This window comes from Bufo bufo, chromosome 1 (genome assembly GCF_905171765.1).
Source record: "Bufo bufo chromosome 1, aBufBuf1.1, whole genome shotgun sequence".
Classification (NCBI taxonomy): Eukaryota; Metazoa; Chordata; class Amphibia; order Anura; family Bufonidae; genus Bufo; species Bufo bufo.
In genome coordinates, this window is record NC_053389.1 from 257,620,564 (window position 1) to 257,644,233 (window position 23,670).

General features: G+C 41.3%; 1 protein-coding gene across 2 annotated transcripts in view; it reads left to right on the forward strand.

Moving 5' to 3' along the window:
• The window catches only part of WNT7B (Wnt family member 7B), a 111,417-nt gene that overhangs the window by 7,614 nt on the left and 80,133 nt on the right, over positions 1-23,670 (forward strand). Inside the window, exon 1 of one of the 2 annotated variants that reach the window (XM_040439129.1) lies at positions 7,308-7,441. The exons of the other annotated variant lie outside the window; for it this stretch is intronic. Within the exon in view, the coding sequence (XP_040295063.1) occupies positions 7,359-7,441 (83 nt within the window). The 5' untranslated portion in view covers positions 7,308-7,358. Of the gene's footprint in view, positions 1-7,307; positions 7,442-23,670 lie in introns of those variants that run through there. 2 annotated transcript variants of the gene reach the window in all.

Here is a 23,670-nt window from a genome sequence, read left to right on the forward strand (position 1 = left end):
ACTCAATCAATTGAACGTCATTGTGCAAATGCAGTACCTATAATGGACTTTAGATGGTGCTGATGTTCATGTACTTCCCTTCTGCTATGTACACATGTAGAAATTCATCTACATCCCATATTAAATATGTAGAAATTCCCGATAATGAGAAGACCCAGACATGCTAAATATATTCATATTCCAGGGACACTTGACTACTGAGCCGATGCTATCAATGTTTCAGTTTTTGAGAACCCTGGTTTACTATAGTATGAACTGCATTATGTCATGTTTCATCAATATCGTTATAAAATTATTTAGGATTTTCAGTGCTCCGCTACTGTTAATATAATCCCTGATGTGCAGAGAGTAACTAGATGAGATTATAATGAATGATCAAATGACCTTACATCAGTGCACACAATCACCAGGGGTCAAAGGATAAATGACTGATTTTTACAATAGGACTGATTGTGTACCCTGCTTCATCATGGCACCCATAATCCGGGGAAAATTGGCCATAGACCTTACAGGGAAATTTCCTGGTGGGCTGATGCCGAGGGGGCCACCTGAGCCCTCCTCAACGTCCGGCCAAGGGATGTTTTTGGGGATGTATTTTGTGCTGCTGGCAGTATTTTGTGATGGACTGCAGTATTTGGCTCTGTTGGGTGGTATAATGTGCCACAATATGGTATTGCTGGCCTCGCCCACTTTAAGTTCCCAGTCCGCCCCTGCCCGTAATGACTCTTAAGTTATCCTTAATGTCCCTTAAATACAGAATAGTGGACCCCACATACCCCATAATTATCTAATCTGTAATTATTTCTATCTATTATGTATGTGTCTTTAGACCCTTTCACATTTTACACATTTTATGTTGCTAAAATAAAAAAGTTAAAATTTCCCCCCATCAATCTGCACTAAATACTCCATAATGAGAAAGGGAAAGAGAATGTTGCAAATCTTTGATAATTTATAGAAAAGCAAAAACTAAAATCTTGCATTGACATAAGTATTCCGAACCTTTACTCAGGACTTGGTTGAAGCACCTTTGGTAGTGATTACATTCTCCAGTCTTCTTGGGTATGATGCCACAATGTTTGCATACCTGGATTTGGGGATTTCCTTCCATTCTTCTCTGCAGATCCTCTCAAGCTCTGTCAGGTTGGGTGGGGAGTGTTGGTGGACAGCCATTTCCAGGTCTCTCCAGAGATGTTCTTTTGTGTTCAAGTCAGGGTTCTGGCTGCACCATTGAAGAACATTCACAGAGTTGTCCATAATCCACCCCTGTGTTGTCTGGGCTGTGTGCTTTAGGGTCATTGAGGGGCACTTATGAAGGCATTTATTAATTATTGTGGAGTAAATAAGTTGCAAAGAATGGCACACATCATATGCTTCTCAGCAGGGGCGTAACTAGAAGTGACTGGGCCCCACAGCAAATATTTGTAAGGGCCCACCCAGCGCGCTTCGCACCTCCCTCCTCCTGTGTAAACCCCACTCCTTTGGCACAGTGTAGCGGTATACTGTATATTGTGAGGCACAGTGTAGAGGTATACTGTATATTGTGTGGCACAGTGTAGGCTATATGTGTATAACATAAACATATTTCATATGAAAACTTACAATTACTTGGCTTGGCCCTTGGGGATTTCGGATACCACTTCAACACTTTGGCCGGGGGCTCGGCGGAGGTGATGTTGTGCTTTATCCTAATGAGAAAGATTTCATAATAAGGATTTGGAGAAGGGGCAGAGGGATAGCAGAGCAGGGAGAGACTGGTGCTGCTACTAGGGGGTCATACCATGGGGGAGTAATAAAGCCCACCATAATACCCCCTTCCCCAGTAGTAATAATTCTCCTTATAATGTGACAGTGCAAAAATACCCCCTTGTAATGCCCCCAGTTGAGCTAATGTCCCCATAGTGTCCCCATAATGTTCCAGTATAAAATACCCCTATATAGTGCCCCCAGTAAATTCCCCCTATAGTGCTCCTCTCCCCCCTTCCTGGTAGTGCCCCCCATAATGTACCAGTATAAAATGCCCCATATATAGTGCCCAAGTAGATGCCCCTCAGTGTCCGGCCTCTGATAGGCTGCCGGCCTAGTGTCCCCCATAATGCCTCCCAATAATGTGCCAGTAAGTGTCCCCATAGATGCCCCCCATCATGTGCCAGTATCAAGTGCCTCTCCCCCCCACATGTCCCAGTATCATAGTGCCATCTCCCCCCCATGTGCCAGTATCAAGTGCCTCTCTCCTTCCCACCCCCATGTGCCAGTATCATAGTGCCAAACCCCCCCCATGTGCCAGTATGAAGTGCCTCTATCCCCCCCCCCGATGTCCCAGTATCATAGTGCTATCTCCCCCCCCCAAAAAAAAGTGGCAGTATCAAGTGCCTCTCCCCCCCATGTGCCAGTATCATAGTGCCAAACCCACCCATGTGCCAGTATCAAGTGCCAAACCCCCCCACGTGCCAGTATCAAGTGCCTCTCTCTTCCCCCCCATATTCCAGTATCATAGTGCCATCTCCCCCCCCAAAAAAGTGCCAGAATCAAGTGCCTCTCTCCCCACCATATGCCAGTATCATAGTGCCAAACCCACCCATGTGCCAGTATCAAGTGCCAAACCCCCCCTCCCACGTGCCAGTATCAAGTGCCTCTCTCCCCCCCATGTGCCAGTATCAGGTGCCAGCCAACCCCTCCCCCCCCCATGTGCCAGTATTAGGTGCCTCCCCCCCCCCCCATGTGCCAGTATCATAGTGCCAAATCCACCCATGTGCCAGTATCAAGTGCCAAACCCCCCCACGTTCCAGTATCAACTGCCTCTCCCCCCCCCCCCCCCCCATGTCCCAGTATCATAGTGCCATCTCCCCAGCGAAGCTGGGCAGTCAACTGGTGCAGCGGGGGGAAATCTAGGGACACATTACGAAGGAGGACTAACACAGTGGGATTGCCCTGTCGAGGGTGATTGTATGTTTCCCCTGTGCAGAGGTACACTAGAGGAAGGGGTAGAGACCCAGTTTCCCTCCCCCACTTCCCTTTTTCTTTGATACGGCACAGCAGTTTTGCACCAACACCACTGTGTGTTATTTTGTGTTAAGCACTTTGTTGTTTCATTAATTGCTTTTATTGGGTCAACATTTTAACTGTGTAATAAAAGTTAAGTCTTAATTGAGGTCACCCATAATTTTTGTTTTTCTTTGAACTTTCAGTACAGCAGAGTTTTTTTGTACCCTTCTCCAGATCTGTGCCTCCTCACAATCCTGTCTCTGGGCTCTACAGGCAGTTTTCTTCTCCTCATGACTTGGTTTTTGCTCTGTTATGCATTGTCAGCTATGAGACCTAATATAGACAGGGGTTTCCCAAAATATGTCTAATCAACTGAATTTACCACTGGTGGACTCCAATCAAGGTGTAGAAACATCTAAAAAATGTTCAAGAGATATGAGAGGCCACCAGAGCTAAATTTCAAGTGTCATAGAAAAGAGTTGGAATACTTATGTCCATACAAAAGTTTCTTCTCTCTGTCCATCCAGTAGGTACAGTATGCTTTACCTCACCTATATTATACTGGTCATATACAATAGATTCATTTCTGCAGAACATGATAATTTTGTTGGAACAGGCTTAACATCTAATGTGCATAGATAAGGACCAGGCAGCTGGCTTTTAAGATGCTTAACCCTTTTGTTCTTAGAGAGATCAGCAGGTGTTTCCCATTTTTCTATTGAGAACACATGCACACTCAGCAGAGCCAACCATGCATGTTTATGGGGGGGGGGGGGGGGGTAGTTGGGAGAGTTAGTTGTTGGCATCTAAAATGTATAGCCAGTTTTACTTTATCTATCTTTAAATATTACTGAAGCAGAACTATAAAGAAGAAGAATAGGGTAGTAATCGTTCAAGGATAAAAATAATATCCGTCCGTGTGTCCTTCCCTATAGTAACTAGGTTGGACTCAGAGGTGGATTGGCCATAGACCTTACAGGTAAATTTCCCAGTGGGCCGTTGCCCAGGGGGCCGCCTGAGCCCTCCTCAAGGCCTGCTGGAAGTTTTTGGGGATGTATTTTGTTTCTGTGTATTTTGGACTGTGGTATTTGGCTCTGTTGGGGTGGTATAATGTGCCACAATATGGTATTGCTGGCCCTGCCTTCCATCAGTTTGGATCCGACTACAAAATGGGGCCACTTTTAGTATTTTTTCCAGGGCCACTTTAAGTTCCCAGTACGCTCTTGGTTGGACTTCACATGTCTTACTCCGTTTATTTCTTCTATAATTATATGTTAGGCTTTCAGTGTCTTATGGGGTTAAATGTATCATCTGAAGCGATATTACTTAATGTCAGAAGAGATGAAGTCACATAATAAGTAATAACCCATCCCATGCTTGGTGTTTCGAGTGCTTTAATATTTGTCATTCCTAGCATTGTTTGCTCTCTTGCACAAGTGGATTAACCTTTTAAATCTTTCGTGGCTAATATGCATCTCTTTAAGTATACCTGTCCTGTGTATACACTGGAAGCATCCATTCATGTTGTGGGGTGAAGCTGTATTCCTCCTCATCCCGAAACAAGGCTCTCCAGACAATGGAGTAGATTGGATAAAACAACTGTTAGGCCCCTTTCACACGGGCGAGTATTTCGCGCGGATGGGATGCGTGAGTTGAACGCATTGCACTTGCACTGAATCCCGACCCATTCATTTCTATGGGGCTGTTCACATGAGCGGTGATTTTCACGCATCACTTGTGCGTTGCGTGAAAATCGCAGCATGCTCTATATTGTGTGTTTTTAACGCAACGCAGGCCCCATAGAAGTGAATGGGGTTGCGTGAAAATCGCAAGCAAGTGCAGATGCGGTGCGATTTTCACGCACGGTTGCTAGGAGACGATCGGGATGGAGACCCGATCATTATTATTTTCCCTTATAACATGGTTATAAGGGAAAATAATAGCATTCTGAATACAGAATGCATAGTAAAATAGCGCTGGAGGGGTTAAAAAAATATTAACTCACCTTAATCCACTTGCTCGCGCAGCCGGCATCTCCTTCTGTCTTCATCTTAGCTGTGTGGAGGAACAGGACCTGTGGTGACGTCACTCCGGTCATCACATGATCCATCACCATGGTAAAAGATCATGTGATGGATCATGTGATGACCGGACTGACGTCACCACAGGTCCTGTTCCTCCACACAGCTAAGATGAAGACAGAAGGAGATGCCAGCTGCGCGAGCAAGTGAATTAAGGTGAGTTAAATTTTTTTTAATTTTTTTTTAACCCCTCCAGCGCTATTTTACTAAGCATTCTGTATTTAGAATGCTATTATTTTCCCTTATAACCATGCTATAAGGAAAAATAATACAATCTACAGAACACCGATCCCAAGCCCGAACTTCTGTGAAGAAGTTCAGGTTTGGGTACCAAACATGCGTGATTTTTCTCACGCGAGTGCAAAACGCATTACAATGTTTTGCACTCGCGCTGAAAAATTGTGCGTGTTCCCGCAACGCATCCGCACCTTTTCCCGCAACGCCCGTGTGAAAGAGGCCTTAGGGTGAAAGAAATTACTATGAGTTACTATAAAAAGGTATTTGACAACTATTCCCTCTCATATATGTATTGCAAAATGTAGATATGTTTCATTAAAGGGTCTGGCTGGTTTAGAAAACCTGGGGAAGTACACTTCGTGATCTCCTTCAGTTATACTCCTCTCTTTGGAGGACTTGATGCATCCAAGTATTACAAAGATATTGATTGCAATAATCTTTGTGTAATTCTTCAGTTCCCCTGTGGGGGCACTGCTGGAGAATTGAGCACTTGCAGCTATGTTCCCCTGCAGTTTCCATGTGATCACAGAGGGTCTGCAAGACTCCTGTGATCAAGTTATCACAGCAAAAAAAAAAGGGATTGTCTAAGGTGGACAGCCCCTTTAACTTGAAAACGCCAGATTTATGGCATGTAGGGTAGCTTGTACTTATATTTTACCATGTTTAATTGATCTTACTCTTATTAATTGTTATTTTTGTGGCACAATCATACCCCTGACCTCAGAATACATCTTTTGCAGCAGTTGCTTTACCAGGGAAGCAGATAAATTAGACCAAGTTAACCTGCCATTATTTTTTGAAAGATATGTTAAACGGGTTGTTCTAAATTTTGATACTGATGACCTATGCTCAGAATAGGTAAATAATACCAGAACAGCAGGGGTCTGACTCCCATTACCCCCTCCAATTGGCTGTTTGAAGAGGCCATGGCACTCTGGTAAGTGCCTCGGCCTCCTCCTAGGCCAGTGAAGTCACGTTAATTGGTCACGTGGCCTAGACATAGCTCAACCCCATTCAAGTGAATGGGACTGAGCTGCAATACCCAGCCCAGCCACTATCCAATGGACAGCGCTGTGCTGGGTGAGCTGCGAGGAGGCCGTGGCACTCACCAAAATGCTTCTGCCTCCTCAAACATATAACTGGCAGGGGTGCCGAATGCTAGACCCCCCCCCCCCCCGCCCCCTAATCTGATATTGATGACCTATCCTGAAAATCCTCTTTGACGTGGCCTCACACATACACAATGAAGACACACAATGTTCCTGCTCTATCTAAATATAACCACCCAAATTATAATAAAATCATGTTTTTCAGTTTTAAAGTCGCCATGCAAAAAATACTAACATTTATTTGAAAAATGCTGGTCTATTGCGCCATCTATAGAAAAAATTGTGAAAAAAATGGATAGAAGCCTCAGGAAGGACTATTTTAATCCATAGTTTTTTTTAATCTTCAAAGCACAGACTGATAGCTGCATAGTTTCCCAGCAGCTGGACAGATAGCCTAGCAAGGTGTCCTCACGTCACTGTGCTCCACTCGTCTATGGTCCAACCACTGAGCACAGTGTCCAGGACAGCTGGGATGAAAAATGGGAAAGTAGCAGGAACATCCCCCCCTTCCTTCCTTCTGTGGCAGCCAGAGAACATAGTAGCTGTATCTCTGTCACCTTATTGTCATTACCCCCCACCTTTTTTTTTTCTTTTGCTAAAAAACAAGTAGGCGGACTGTAGTATCTCTATGCCCAATGGCAGTGCACAGCCTCATGAAAGGCAGAGGGAGAGGGAGACAAGAGAGGTCCTCTCTCTCCCTGCCATCCAAAGCCTTTAAACCATCATCACAGATCCCAATCTGTAAAACTTGCAACCACTGAGACATGACAAAGTCCCAGCAGCTTAACCCAAACCCTGCAAGCCTTTACTGACAAGCTCAGCAGACGGGATTGGACTGGGAAGGACTGGACCTTATTAGTAGCACATCTGGGGAGGGGTCTAGGATTTGGGGGGTCCTTACCAGGAATTAATAAGGATCTTTTTATCCTATGAGAGGACAACAGTCATGATTCTGCTCACATCTCGCAGTGTATTACTCTCACTTCATTATCCCCAGATTTTCCTCATCCTTACCAGTGGCAGTTACCTGTAAGTCTTTATTTTCATCTACTTTTTTAATGACTTAAAGTTGCAGGTGCATGTAGATGGTAACAACAGAAGGGGGCGCTCTCCTGTGTCAAAATGGAAAGTCTCCAAAAGTTTCCATTAGTGACAAATTTTATATTCCTACATTACTATTATGTATTTTCTTTTTCTTTTTTTCTTTTTAACATATTTAATAATTCAATTTATGTAGGATTATTTAAAATGAATAAAAATTGTAATTTAACTTAAATGATTCATTTTTCAATGACTAACATATGTTGATTTATTTTCTATTTGTTTCATGTATTTATATTGTTTTTGGTTATCTGGTACATTACATTTGGTATGAATTGGCATATGTAAATATTTAATTTATTATTGGAATAATGTAAGAATTAATTTGTATTGCTTTTATATAAATTCTTTATTTATTTATCATAATGCATTTAATTTTTATTCAGTTATTACAATTATTTTTTTTCATTGGCGTTATTTTTTTTTTATAATTCCAATTTTTTATGTATCTAATTTTTTTCTTTTTATTGCAATTATTTTATTTATTTATCTATTTAATGTGAATCACTTCTATCACTGTTCATTTTAATATTTCTTTAAATGTATTTTATTTTTATATTCACTTTATTATGGTGTAATCTACTTGATATTGTGTCATATGACATTGAAGAGCACTAGGGCTGGATGTAGCCACATATACGCCCCACAACCAAACTAAACTTTATTTGTGAGCTTTTTCATTAATAATAATTAATGGTTATATATAAATATAAATACTATATATATACTGCTTGTAATAACTTGGAATGAGTATTCAGTTTTTAATACATGAAGGATGCCAGAAGTGAATGCAGCAGACACATGACCAGCACTATTTGTTATATGTGATAGAACTTTTTTTATTTGGGTCTGTGATATGTGATATGACAATAGATAAGTGAGTTTTTATAGAAGTTAAAAATCTATTATCTATCTAATACCTAGCTATCTTGCCTCTGTTTCTCTCTTTTTCTATCTCCCATCTATTGTCTATCTACCATCTAATATCTATCATCTAATTATCTATCTATCCATCTATCTATCTATATCTATTATCTATCTATCTATCTATCTAATATCTATCTATCTATCTAATATCTATCCATCTATCTATCTATATCTATTATCTATCTATCTATCTATCTATCTATCTATCTATCTATCTATCTATCTATCTAGTCTGTCTTTGTTGCCAGTTTATGGGCTGTTATGGCTTCAAAATCATTGTTGTATTTCCTCAAATTTGTTTTCCACTTTTTGAAACTTGTAAAATTTGCTTTTGTGTTGAGTGATTGATGCTGTCATTGATTCTAACTTTTTTGCTCGGTTTTGTGAACCAGGTCTTCTCTTCTTGAAGCTAATCACATATATTTTCCATTACATTTTGAGTCAGGATAATATAGAATTTTCCATCTTTGGACACTGCCCTTGAAAGTATGAAATGAGTAATATTCTTTTATGAGTTTTGGTTAGAAAATTGAATAAATGAGCGACTCGGACTGGGATCTCTGTGCACTGCTTATGAGATGGGACGGCTACAGAGAGGCTATAGACAGGAGGCTAACATTACATTTCATTTTTATTGGGAATTTGTTAAAAAAAAAAGTGTAAGAAATTCTGGATACTTTTAGAACGTTACTTATGGTTTTCAAATTCCCACTAAAATATTGCAGTATTTTCTTCAGTCGGGAAAACTGACATGTAACGAAAACATATAGAAATATTTCTCTTTTTAAATCCAACCCCAAAAAGTGTCATTTTTGCCACAGTTTTTATTGTGAAATAGTTGCATGATTCCTAGGCCTCATGCATATGCATATGGTGGTACACACAGATAGGAATCAGTGGGCTCATACTGTACCTCTATGCGTCCCCGTTTCTATACAGAGGTATATAAAGGTTTGTAACATGTTCTATAACATAGCATTTTACAGAGGCACCTTGTGGCACCACATGGCGGCATATTAAGTGTATATGACCATTTCATGTGGAACCATAGGGATTCTGCATGATGAAATACAGGGACTTTGTACAAAATGCTTCTATGGAAAAATACAGTACCTCATGAAAGCACCAAAAAGTTGCACATAAAGTGGAACATTTATCAAACTGGTGTAAAGTAGAACTGGCTTAGTTGTCCATAGCAACCAATCAGATTCCACCTTTCATTTTTTACAGCTCCTTTGGAAAATGAAAATAGGAATCTGATTGGTTGCTTTGGGCAACTAAGCCAGTTCTACTTTATACCAGTTTGATAAATCTCCCCCAAAGTGCTTATGGCTCCATAATAGGAAACAATAGGAACTACGGGGGCCATTTATTAAACAGAAATACGCCTATATTAGGCCTATTTCTGGCACAGATTGCGGTACAAAGGTCTTTTGTGGCGCAATCTGCGACTTCTTCCCGCTCACGCCAGGTCTAAAAAAGTGGATATGGTGGAGAGGGGGACAGGCCGGGAATTTTTATGCCCCTTTTAGGTGTAGAAAATGGTCTAAATGTAAGACAGCTCGGAAGCTGTCTTACATTAAGAAGCGGTGGTGGATGCGCCAAGGTTATGAAGAGGCCGGCGCCTGTACATAACTGCATAATAGGAAACAATAGGAACTATGGGGGTCATTTATTAAACAGAAATACACCTATATTAGACGCATTTCTGGCACATATTACAGTGCAAAGGTCCTTTGTGCCACAATCTGCAAGTTTCCATGGGGAAACGGGCGAGCTGGTAGGCCCCTCTCATTTACCAATTTCTACGCCTGTTTTAGGAGTGTAAAATGGTCTAAATGTAAGACTGTTAGGAAGCGGATCCACCACCAGTGCAAAGCTTTATTAAGAGCAGTGTCCCTATGTGCATGAGGCCTAAACTGCACCATCTGAGACATCTGAATTTCCTCCAATTTCACTTGTACCCCTGCCTCACCTCTCTAGCTGCAGTTATACTAAATTCAAGATCAGAAAAGAGCACATTGTTAGTCATTTATGGGTTACATTTGTCTGATTATAGGATGTTTTTTTTTTTTTTTTTACATTGAATAGATTTTTAGGTCACAATTTGTGCAAATGATGTCTGGGCTCAACTTTAGAGAAACAACATAAAATATTTGGAATATTTTGTTACTTCAATGCAGCCATATTTTCATAAAACCGTATAGGAAATTACTATCCTGAAAAATTTTGCTCCCTATAAATAGTTCTGTTCTTGAAACAAAAGTTTTCAACCACATACCAGATGCTGAGATGCTCGTGGTTACCCGAACTGTGTGACATAATTATAACTTTTCATTGCTGGAGTTGGAATCATTGCGATACCAGAACACAGTTGCAGAAGGAATTACAAGTGAATGATTGCAGAAACCAATGGATGAATTTTTTTTCTCAAGGACATTTTGTCTAAAAGAAAAATTGCCATCAGCTAGTGCTCCTTACATACGCACTGAAATGTCTTGCTGATCCCTAGACTCACTGTGACAGTATGGTTTCTATAGTGTAGACACAAATTTTCCCACGCTAGCATAAGCGTCGTGAACCCTTCCCCCACATTTTGTATCAGTTGGCAGGTGTACACAGTGATGTTCCAACTTAGCTCTGCTATAGAGACTATGGGAGAGATTTAGGGTCCATTCACACGTCAGTATTTCTCTTTTCCAGATTTTCATTCCGTTTTTTGCGGATCCGTGTTTTTCCGCAAAAACCTTAAGTTTTTACCAATTGTACATCCGCATCCATTCATCCATTGTACATCCGCATCCGGAAGGTGGAATATATGTTGCTAGGTACTAAAACTATTTTTTTTCTATTTCCTGGAAACGGACCGCAATTGCGGATGACATGCAGATGTTATATTGATGCATTCCGCATGTCATCCACATTTTTGCGGACCCATTGACTACAATGGGACCACGGACCGCATTTTGCAGACAATAGTAGGACAAGCTCTATTGTTTTTTTGCGAATCCACATAACGAAACAACGGATGCGGACAGCACACTGAGTGCTGTCCGCATTTTTTGCAGGGCCATTTAAATGAATGGGTCCGCATTCTGTTCCACAAATTAGCGGAACGGATGTGGATTACAAAATACTGACGTGTGAATGGACCCTTATCAAGACCAGGGGGCCTTGATATCCCCTGCGCTGCCTAATTTATGACAAGCGCACACCTCATCATATATGAGGCACATCCATTGGCAGTCTGTGCACCTAAACAGAAAGCTACCGCTGAAAACTTTGGAAAAGTGGTGAGGGGCGTATAAAAACGCCACTTACGATAATATTTTGTCACAATACATTCATTATCAATGTAAAATGATATGAATTTTTTTAAGGTTATCTAATCACGACAATCCCATTCCGTATTCCATAGCGGGGTAGAAGCACATCACATCCCTGACATGTCCATGTATTACATGTACAGCCACTGGCATCCGTCTGCATCCGTAATGCAGTGAGCACACGGTCGGTGCCCGGAAATTGCAGACCCGCTGTTTGTGGGCCGCATGTCCATGTGCACTTGCTCTGAATAGGGCTTGTTTTCCAGAGAAACCCTCTTTAGGCTCCATTCAGATGTCCGTAGAATGTGTTCGCACCCGTTCCGCAATTATCCAGAACAGTTGCGGACCCATTCATTCTCTGCGAGGCAGGAATGGATGCGGACAGCACACAGTGTGCTCTCCGCATCCGGGTTTCCGGAGCGCGGCTCCGAACTTCCGGTCCGCGGCTCTGGAAAAAAATAGAACATGTACTATTCTTAAAATGTGTTGTAATTCAGAATCCTGTTCCATAATAATGATGTAGCAGAGCTGAATTTGTGATTTAAAGGCCATGGACCCCCTACCCCCCCCCCCCCCCCTTGGGTAACTTTTTTATTGATTAGCCTGTATTTTGCGTACTTTGATAATAGTGCAGGACAACACAGTAGTGGCTACAAACTTAGCTGTCAGAGGGCCTGTCTGAAGGAATGGTCTGGGAATGGCCTTGAGCAGCTTGCTAGTTATTATAATACATGCAAGCTGCGGGAAAACAAAAGCTATTGCAAAAATATAGCAAGTGCAATACAAAAATGACCCAAAGGTGTCTGTTAACTAGGGTGTCAATAGCTGCTTTCCACCTTAGGTAATGGACGAGGTTCTGAATGGTTGACCCCTCCTTTGTTAACCTCCCTAATAGGATATTTGAAACTGTGCTTCCTAAACCAGACTTTTTTTTAACAGGTCCATACAGTGTCTTCTACCTGTTGAAACACTCATACTCACCTGCTCACCACTTCTTTGTTCTGGATTACTTGTGGTCCCTATTCTGTATCCTTCCAGACAGATGGGGTCAACTGCGCTGCTGCAGCCAATGTTTGGCTTTAGCAATGGCATGTGCTCAAGCAGCATGTCACTTGCTCATCATGTGTCTCTCAGGGACACATTACTGCTGAGGCCAGTCACTGACTGCAGTGGCGCACTTGACCCCTTCCGTCCAGAGGTTTGCAGAATGGGAACTCAGAAGACCACTGATGGGGAGTCTAAACTGAGCAGGTGAGTATATGCTTTTCAACAGGTACAGCAGGCGTCCCCGAAGTTGGACAAGCACTTTAAGGATAGGCCAGCTTTGACCAGGCTATGACATCAGCTCAGCACACATGCAAAGTATTGGTCTTTATTGTATACAGTGTAGAAGTACAATCTTGTATTGCTTCAAGGAAACAATAATCATGCTGCTGTTGACTGAACCCATTTTTATTATGTCAGAAATTCTCCTTAAAAAGAAAATGTAAAGGACTGTAATATGAGTTCTCATGGAGACCTTAGAATGTGTTCTCCCTGTGTTTTGCTTGTTCATCTGCGGTACAGTATATGTTGGGAGAATTTCCTTATGTGTACCTCTGATGGATGCTCCAGCTAAATGTCCCTGTATGTGCATACTGTGGCTTAAAATGCCCATAGGCTCCCATATGGATACTAACATATGTTCCTTCCTGCAGTATTCCCTACACATACAGCAAATGGACACTGCAAGACACAGTCTTCACACTGGCGTGTGCCCCCCGTGATCGTGCTACGGCCCGCAAAATGCGGGCCGCAATGCACGAGCACAGTCCGTGGGACAGCCGCATCGGATCGCAAAAAGATAGGACATGTTCTATCTTTTTGCAGAATGGAAGTACGGGACGAAAGCCCACGGAAGCACTGCGTAGTGCTTCCGTAGGGTTCCGTTCCGTGCTTCCGTTCCGCACCATTCCGCATCTCCGGATTTGCGGACCCATTCAAGTGAATGGGTCCGCATCCGTGATGCCCACGGAACAGCACCTGTGTATTTTGGATACACAAATGCGGTCCTCAATACGGCAATGGGGCGCACACACCCATGGGAAAGAGGCCTTACTTGTAGATTATTGTGTTTCATCAGAGAAAATGCCTCTCCAGTGAGGGATGTGTTGGAGGACTGTGAAGGAGCTTAGGCTTAATTTTAAAGGGGTTGTCCCACAAAGAAATATTCTACAGTTTTCAAACCAACACCTGGATCTGAATAGTTTTGTAATTGCATGTAACTAAAAATGTTGTATGGCCACTTGGTTATTCCATAAAATGTATCTGTATAGTGCCACCTGCTGTTTGTTCTTTTTTCTATGTCTGGCTCACTGAGATGGCCGCACATGCTCAGTTTCATCCTTCAACTGCCTCCTGAGCTGTGATAGGGAGAGCATAGACACGCCCCCTGAGCTGTGATAGGGAGAGCATGTACACGCCCCCTGAGCTGCAGCAGAAAAGACACTCCCCTTGAGCTTTCAGCTCGATGAAAATCTAGCAGAGCAATGAATGGGGAGATCTCTGGATTAATTCAGGTTCAAGGCTGGTTATAGCTTTGTTAGAAAGAGATTGTCATGTACTATCTATATGATGTCTTATTTTCAGTTTTTTTACATTAGTCATGGGATAACCCCTTTAAGGAACTTTGAGAGGGAAAATTAGCAGGTGGAGAGCTAACAGCTTGTATGGTGTTCTTGCATCAGGGCCCTCTGACACTATTGCGTTTTTAATATTCACATGTTTGGTCAGATACATGGGCTTAGCTCTCCTCCTGTTGTCCCAGCCCAGATATGAATGTTTTGTGGGGGTTCCATGTTGCCTAGATGGTGGTCTAATGTGATGTATCCTTGTCACTGGCATTGAGTGTGCTCATGATCTCTACTCCCACGCTTGGCCAAGTATTGGCCTTTTTTCCATATGTAAATTGCTGGCCGTTCTTTTTTGTTGGCTGATTTTTTTCGGGTTATTTTTTCAGCATGAGACTTGTGAATGCCTGTTAGATAAACAGTAGTTATTACAGCGCAGCTAATGTGTGATTTCTGTGAGGGAAATCTGGAAACAGAAGAATGGATGGGGCTGTCAGCTCTACATGTTCCCACTGAATTACACGGCGGAATGCTGAATATACATCTTGCATTCTTTGTCTTTGATCTGCAGTTAAACTGGTGCTAAAAACGGTTTATAAGGAAGGCTGCATATCTGTCTGTAGTAGAAAATGATCTACAGTAATAATCTTTCATGTTTCATCTTTCTATCTAATATCTATCTATCTATCTATCTATCTATCTAATATCTCTCTATCTATCTATCTATCTATCTATCTGTCTAATTATCTATCTATCTATTATCTAATATCTATCTATCTATCTATCTATCTATTATCTATTTATCTAATTATCTAATATCTCTCTATCTATCTATTATCTATCTATCTATTTATCTATCTATCTATCTATCTGTCTAATTATCTATCTATCTATTATCTATCTATCTATTTATCTAATATCTATCTATCTATCTATCTAATTATCTATCTATTATCTATCTCCTATCTATCTATCTATCTATCTATCTATCTATCTAATTATCTATCTATTATCTATCTCCTATCTATCTATCTAGCTAGCTATCTAGTATCTATCTAATATATATCTATTTATCTATCTATCTATTATCTATCTATCTATCTATCTATCTATCTATTATCTATTATATCTATCTATATATATTATCTATCTATCTATCTATCTATCTATCTATCTAATACCTATCTATTTATTATCTAATATATATATATATATATATATATATATATATGTATCTATCATAATTTTCATATCTTAATATCTATTTATAGAGAACCCTCTACAGTACTAAAATTATGGGCATCATCATCTCGATACTTCTTAACTACTGATTATGGGCAGAGTATTTAGGAAATGACCATTCTTCAGGAAAAGAGGATTCTGTATATGTTTTGTGTTTCTCCACATAAACATGTACTGTATGAGACAGCTCACCCTTTGCCAGTCCATCCAATGCACACGCCCTCATCTGGGCAGGCTAAACCTTACCAGATCAGAGCATATATATACTTGTGGGCCATGTGCACTACATCTCATGCTCACACTCACATGTTTTGCACTTCAGTGAGCCATGGTATAAGGGAGAAAGTAAACAGCTAAGCAGGGAATTCTACTTCTGATCCCATGTCTGACTGAGTCCTGAAGGGTTGGATGGCAGAACCTGGTGGAGATAGAAAGGTTCCTGCAAATGTTCTGAACCCCAGGAACATACATATCATAGAAGAAGATCATGTGGCTGCTATGGGTTCTTTTGTGCAAGAGGTCACAGCTTTGGCTGAACATACCATCTTTGCTTGGCATGAACCATTGCAAGACATCCCTGCATTGTTAGCAAAAAATAGGTTGGGATTTTGGGCAAAAGGCAATGGAATGAGCATTGAGGGGTGGAAAAAACGTTTCTGTCCTGGGTGGCAAAACTAGGCACCTTAAGGCAGGTCCCAATTTTTATGTAATCCACTACCCAATGATGATAATCTTCTGCTACCAAATTTTCCCTTTAGGGATAAAATTAACCTTGTCTTGGAGGTGCATCTGAAGTTTATATCTGCAGTATACCAGATGAATGGAAAGGACCCCAAATTCCAGGGATTCCCTCTTGATTTTCTCCATTAAGCTACATTAAGAGCTGAATGTCGACAACCCATTAATTCCCTCCGCTAATTAGTCTGTATTCAGATTTTGTGGAGGTCGTCACACTGAAAGTTTTTTCCCCGAACTAATGGCACCCCATGACAGCTTAAAAATAAATAAAAAAATTCTAACTGAAACCATGATTTGTCAGGAATGTGCGTTCCTTAATAAGCGCCATTGTGCGACATCACAGCGGTGATCTGTCCTCGCTATCATTAATATGCATGTTGAATTCTCACTGTAAAAAAAATGGTTTCATTTGCGTGCCAATGGCACATTGAAAAGTAACTTGGCGAAAAACAAAAGTTACTGGCAGGGGGTGTTCAGACTTCTTGTAGAGAATTAGAGAACTAAAGATAATAAGAGGCTCCCTTTTCCGGCTGGGGCTGGCGTCTCTTTCACTAGCCATTCACTCTTTCTTTATTGAAGAGGTTCTGCAGCAGCAAGTGGAAATCAACACAAATGGGCTGTGTATAATTACACTCAGTCTACTTTTTCAAGTACATGACACAAATGATTTGATTAATGCATTGTATACTTTATTGCACAACTATCTATGTCTTCAGTAAACCACACAATGTGATTTTACAGCCCGGCTTGACACATAAATGGACGACGGTCATGTTGAGCCCTTGATAATAAGGACATTAATGGAATCTTTTTGAGTTGAGCATGGTTATAAATATGGGTGGGTGCCTCAACAACCTTAAAAGGGTTTTCCGGTTTGCATCAATATCCTTTAAAATAATCATTTTGAATTGAGCGGTAATGTTGTAACCTATTTCTTTTACCATTATTGTTCCTGTCTTCTGTTCTGGACCATGTCCATGCAGACCTTTTTTTTATTTCCTGTGATGTTGGGTCCATGGGCATGTCAAAGCAGCAACAGGAGCGGTGATATGGGAGAAGTGTCTATGTAACTGGCAAGGGCGAAACAATAGGGGAAGCAGGGGAAGCGACTGCTTTTGGGGCCTGTAATCAGAAGGGGCCTACCCAGAATGAGGATTAAAATATTTTATTGTCAGGGCCCCATCAACAGTATTCCAAAATTACTTTATGTATAGTGACACTGTAGGAAATGGATGGAGCGGCTGCCTGGCCTGGTCTGAGAGAGCGATCTTGTTTAGATTCAAGAGTGGAGGATGCACAAGAGGAGGGGGTTGCGAAAAAGTTACTTGGGGGTCAGGGGCCTGTTCAAAAAATTGCTGTGGGGCCCAGTCATTTCTAGTTATGCCACTGGTAATTGGCTAGGTGGGTGTTGTTAGGGGCCATGCTGAAGCTGTGGCAGAGAAAGGAGAAGTGCATCATGGGTTTGGTTGGATAGAGCAACAGAAAGTGCTACATACAGGATGGAAACACAGAGAACTAAGATCAGAGCAGGTTGTTTTTTCTTAGGGCAATATTAAACTTGCCCAACCGCAGGCCGTTTGTAAGGTCAAGATGGAACACTTGATCTATGCCATATATGAAACTTTATGGATGTTGCTAAATCTGGTTTTGTCTTGGTTTCTTGCTTATTAAAACAATTTTTGTCACATATAACTTAAAGGTGTATTCCAGTTTTGTGAACTTATAACCTATCTACCTCCACCGATCACAAGAACGGGGACCTCCTACCCCATGGATCCATGCAAAATGAACAGAGCGGCTGGTCGGGCATGCATACATCCACTCCATTTGATTCTATGGGAGTTCTTGAGGTAGCTGTGCGTTGTTCTCGGGTGTCTTTGGAACTTCTAAAGAAATTGATGGAGCGGCTGTGCACATGCTCATCCAGCCACTCTGTTCACTTTGGGGGCTCCACAGGGTACAGGGTCATTGTTCTTGTTTGAGATCGTTGAGGTTCCCAGCAGAACTCGCATTGGAACTACTTTTATAGGAACTCTCCACTTTGGACAATTCCTTTTTGTCAGACAGTAATTGATTACAGGGTGCTCCACTGTTAGTACTTCCGACGATCAGCTGTAATCTGTGGGGGAGACCCCCATATAGTATTCTATTTCCCTGCAGTACAACCACAGGGGAAATAAAGCATTACAGAGTTCACATTAAAATCTGTGGACTGTCCATGTAATACATGGATCTGCAGGGTCTTCCAGAGCATACAAATCTCCTTGTAGGTGCTCTCCTCTCTTCTTTCAGTTTCAGATAATCGCTTTTTTAAAATTCTATAGATAAACAGAAGGTAAATTTATGTCAGGAAGTTAAAAAGAAACAGAAGTGCTTAAATAACCACAGCTGGTTCTATAGAGTGAAATAGTTAAGCCAGAAATGAAGGAACAAGATACGTTTTGAAGAAAATGTTGGTTATTCTGCTTACTTTGTGAGGGATTCAGAAACCACACCAGTCTTCTTTTCTTTTTGGGCAGCTGAAGAAGAGACTCTTGTGGTTTTGAATCTCATTGATACTTCAAGTGCGGCTCTGCTCATGCAGTGTAATTATAGACATCTCGCCCTAGGATTCCCATGCATTCTTAGGACGGGGATACAATTGTTCTTTGCATTGCTAAAACAAATCTCCTCTCCTTTTGATGATCCACTGAGGTTATTCATCCGAGGCTGACTGATGCAAATTGGTGTAAAAATCCACATTTCAAGCCCCGTTGTTTTTTTCGCTAGCGTCAGTGTTGATTATTTTGCAGTGTTTACTTTTCTGACCAAAGCCTGAGAAGAATGGCTTTTCTTATGAAATTTCATTGGATGTTTCTATGAAAATGTACTAATTTCTTCTTATTTCAATGTCTTTTTTTTTTCCTTTAGAGGTGGTCTGGTTATTATTATTTTTTTATGTTAAAGCATTGGGTTCTCTGTTCAGAATTCTCATCTCTTGGCCAGAGTGGTTAGAAAGAGTGTCTCTCACTCTGGAGGACCTTCCCTGTCCTGTATTATACAGACAGCCTATTGATTTGTATGGACAAAGTGTAACACTTTCAAGGGTATGCTCCCACCCCACCTACCATGTGCTACCACTGCATGCCCAATAGCTATGCCTCGGCTTGTTATATTTGATGCATATGTCAAGTCAGAAAATACTACTTTTTGTTGTATATCACATAAGATATGCCAATTCATATGAAAACTGAATGAGTGATGCCTGATATTTGGCCTTTCTGCCCTTTGGGCCCAGCTCTTAGGTCATTATAGACAGCATTGCAGTCTATTCATGCAATTAGATGACCACACAGACAGTTCTATGGGCCCTGTTGGTGGCCATTATCTAACATGTCTGATCATGATTTTTCTAAATTTAAGGGGATTATTACTCGACATAGGCTTAATAGTGAAGCCATACATACTTCAAAAGCAGACTGTATCCCTGTTATAGCCACAATTATCTCAAAGTCTATAATAGTCAGCTGGAAGGTGTTTTGTCAATCACTGCAATGCTTGTGCCAAGAGATATGTTAGATGGAGGGGGTTATACCTCCAGACTGGCTTTGCTTTAAAATAAGTAAAGATTGGTGATGGTTCTCCAGGCATCTTTACTATGTTCCTCACTACCATGGTCCATCTCAGTTTTTTTCAAAACATACTTAAGTCTTCTTCATCTTCAAACATCTTCAAACAGCTCTATAACAAAGTGATGTCAATGGGTTCATCTGTATTCACAGCATAAGTTGTAGGGTTGCAGCCTTAGGTACACCTGATTCTGAGAAAGCTGAGTGAGAACCAGTATGGCAGCTATATTAACTGTTGCAGGGGTTGCCCACATCTTATTGAAGATATGCCATTCAGGAATTTGAGAAAGCAGAGTGAAGTTGAATAAAGATAATGACTGATGAACACAAGAGTGTGAGTGTAGCTATGGGCTCCTTTAAGTATTTAGAATTATGTGGTCTAGCTAAAAGTACATTTTTGGTCCATTTCTGTATTAATTTTGTACCCCCTCCCACAGTGTCTCCCTATATATGAGCTGCACACTCAGCGATACATGAATCTGTAATTAGATCATGATGTAGTTGCCCGGTAACAGGAAAGCAAAGGAAAGCATTTAGTGGGGGTCATGGACTCCAAATCTTAATAACACAAGACATAATGTTGTGCTTCAGCCCCTTGCTAAACAAGAAAAAAGTCATAAATCAACTTTAATTATTGTTGTGTGGTCTGCACGGATGAGGGAAGCTTCTGGAAGCCTCAGGAGAGTCTATAATTATCAGCTGTGGAGGCAGCCATTTTGTTTCAATAGCTTAATCGCTTCTAGTAATTTTGAAACATAGTTTATAATACAGTATTTATAACAGACATTAAAATAATATGGTGTACGCTGCGATACAAAACTTGTATTATAAATAATGTTGAGAAACACCCCGTTGACCTCAGTGAAAATATATGTTGTCACAAACCCACCCCTATAATTGATATCACTGAATAGTAATTTGATTTTTAACTCTTTACAAGGGGGTTGTCTTACAAAGACGACCCATGTCCATATGTCCCATTAGGGTTTATTATGGAGGTTCCTTGACTTCATTCTAGAGGTTTCCTCATCCAGAAACTCCATCCATGAGCCAGAGCAGAGGATTGTTAACAGATAGAGGAACTAAATCTGTCAAAGGAATGTTCCCATCTGGAGATTTATGATATAGCCAAAGGATATGCCATAAATATCTGATAGTCCTACCGCTAGAACCTACACCTGTCTTGACAACAGAACCCTGTCTCATGCCACAATGAATAGAGAGGTGGCTGTACATCCACTGCTCTCTTTTAACTCCTATTGATAGTAATAGTAATTGATAGGGCTCTCCGCTGCAGTTCTTCTCCCATTGAAGTGAATGCGGGCAGTGTTGCATTGACCAGCACTGTCCACTACAATGTATACAGTGCTGTGTGGTCCCGGTGCTGACTTTGGGCCATGGAGCTATACAGAACAACTGATCGAGGGGGTGCAGAGTGTTGAACAACGACCAATCAGCTAGTGAATGCCTATCCTGAGGATAGGCTACCACTTGTAAATGGTGAGCCGCTGTCTCTGGAAGAAAGCAGACATGTTTTTCTAATCCTGGAAATCTCTTTAAAGGATTTGTCGAGCCTTTTCAAATGATGGCTTATCCTCTGTGATCTGCAGGGGTCCGACACCCAGCACTCTCACCAATCAGCTGTTGTGCAGTAGCTCCGGATACTAGAAGTTGGCGCTGGAACTACACAGCTCCATCTACTGTGGATGGGAGCAGTGCTGCAGTAACTAGCTTGATGTACTGCACAATGGACTAAGCTGTGTAGGTCCAGAGCTGACTTTAAGCTCCAGGGTAGCAATGCGGTGGTGGCTTCTTACATACAATACTGTTTATTGTGCTTTATGGTGCATTTGTAATGGTAAGAGTGATAGGAGAGTCAGTAAATTTCAAAGCTTGTACTGGCTGAAAACATGAGGGAAAAAGTGGAAAGTATGATGGGGTGGAGTGTCTTTCCCTACGCTGAAAATTGCATTTTATTTGTCTGATAGGCACTCCAAAAAATTATCAAACATGTTCAGTACAGTGCTAATGGCTCTAATTCTGTTTATTCAGACTAGCTAATTTTTAGATTAGTGATTTGTAATATGCTCCATAATGGGGTTTGTATTACAGCTGTAACACCTAGATGTTCTCCACAGGGTTCTTAGATTATCTAAATATAATTCCATAAGGCCTCATGCACACGACGGTTTTTTTGGGTCTGCATCCGAGCCGCAGTTTTTGCGGCTCGGGTGCGGACCCATTCACTTCAATGGGGCCGCAAAAGATGCGGACTGCACTCCATGTGCTGTCCGCATCCTTTGCTCCGTTCCGAGGCCCCGCAAAAAAAATATAGGATGTCCTATTCTTGTCCGTTTTGTGCCCGTTCCGCAAATTGCGGAAGGCACACTGGCGGCTTCCGTTTTTTGCGGATCCGCGGTTTGCGGCCCGCAAAAAGCGGAACGGTCGTGTGCATGAGGCCTAAGACAGCAGAAATTCTGGTCACTGAAGCTGCAATATTGTCCTAAAATTTTAATCCCTATTCACAGGACATTTTGAGTCCCCATCCACCCACAAAATTTGTCTTTGGGGCATTTGTCTGATGTGCTGTAAATGAAAAAATTGTGGACCTTTCCTGCCCCCATAAAATACCAGGTCATGCCTTCTAAAACAAGCAAGACATGTCAGGTGCATCTGTCACTTCAGATAATTGTGGACTGGATTGTGCTGACATGGTACACAGGGTGAAAAATCCTTTGAAGCTTCAGTGAAAGTATTTGTTGCGCTGGAGTCATTGACGGCATATTGTTAACTGAGTGATGGGATGCCCTAGGGCGCTGGTAGAGCAAAATGTATGAAACATACTCTTAAAGGGCAGCCACAGACCTATTAACAAACATATTTCCAGAAAAGCTGACCTGACAATGAATATATTAGCTTCCATAAAGTTGTCACCCAGCTTTCCTAGACGGTTGTCATACTGGTTGTCAGTGTCACCCTTCTTTTTCAGGAACATACAAGTGGTATTGTTCCAGGATATATATATATATATATATATATATATATATATATACAGCAAAAACGAAGGCAGCACTCCAAGTTTGTGAAAAAAGTGGAAGGTTTATTCACCCAACCAGCAGCAACGTTTCAGCTCTCTCTATGGAGCCTTTGTCCAGCTGAAACGTTGCTGCTGGTTGGGTGAATAAACCTTCCACTTTTTTCACAAACTTGGAGTGCTGCCTTCGTTTTTGCTGTATGTCTACAATCTGGACCTTGGTCACAGGTCTTATAAGGAGGACTTTTTGCACCCACATTTATTTTTTTGAGTGCTGCTTCTTTTCTTTTCTTTTCTATATATATATATATATATTACACAAAATATCAGAACAAATTCCAACAAGGCTTATCTCTGGGTAATAAATCCCAGTCGGGGGGACTCTTTTTTCTCAGACCACAATCTGTCATGACACCACACATCAAAATGTCATCTCTAGCTGTTCCTATGTTTTGTGAGTAGGTGCAAGAAGATTTGGGGGTGGGTAGGGTAGTTCCTTTCAATGTACCACTGCTAAAAGAAATATGGCTTTTTCCTGTGTGATTTCATGATCTATATAAACTCCAATAAGTGTTAATATTCTCTTAACCCTTTAAGGAGCATTCTCCTCTAATCACTGTTGTCCCCTACTAAGTGATGCACCTGCTAAGGACAGTGGGGGAAGGGAACAAAC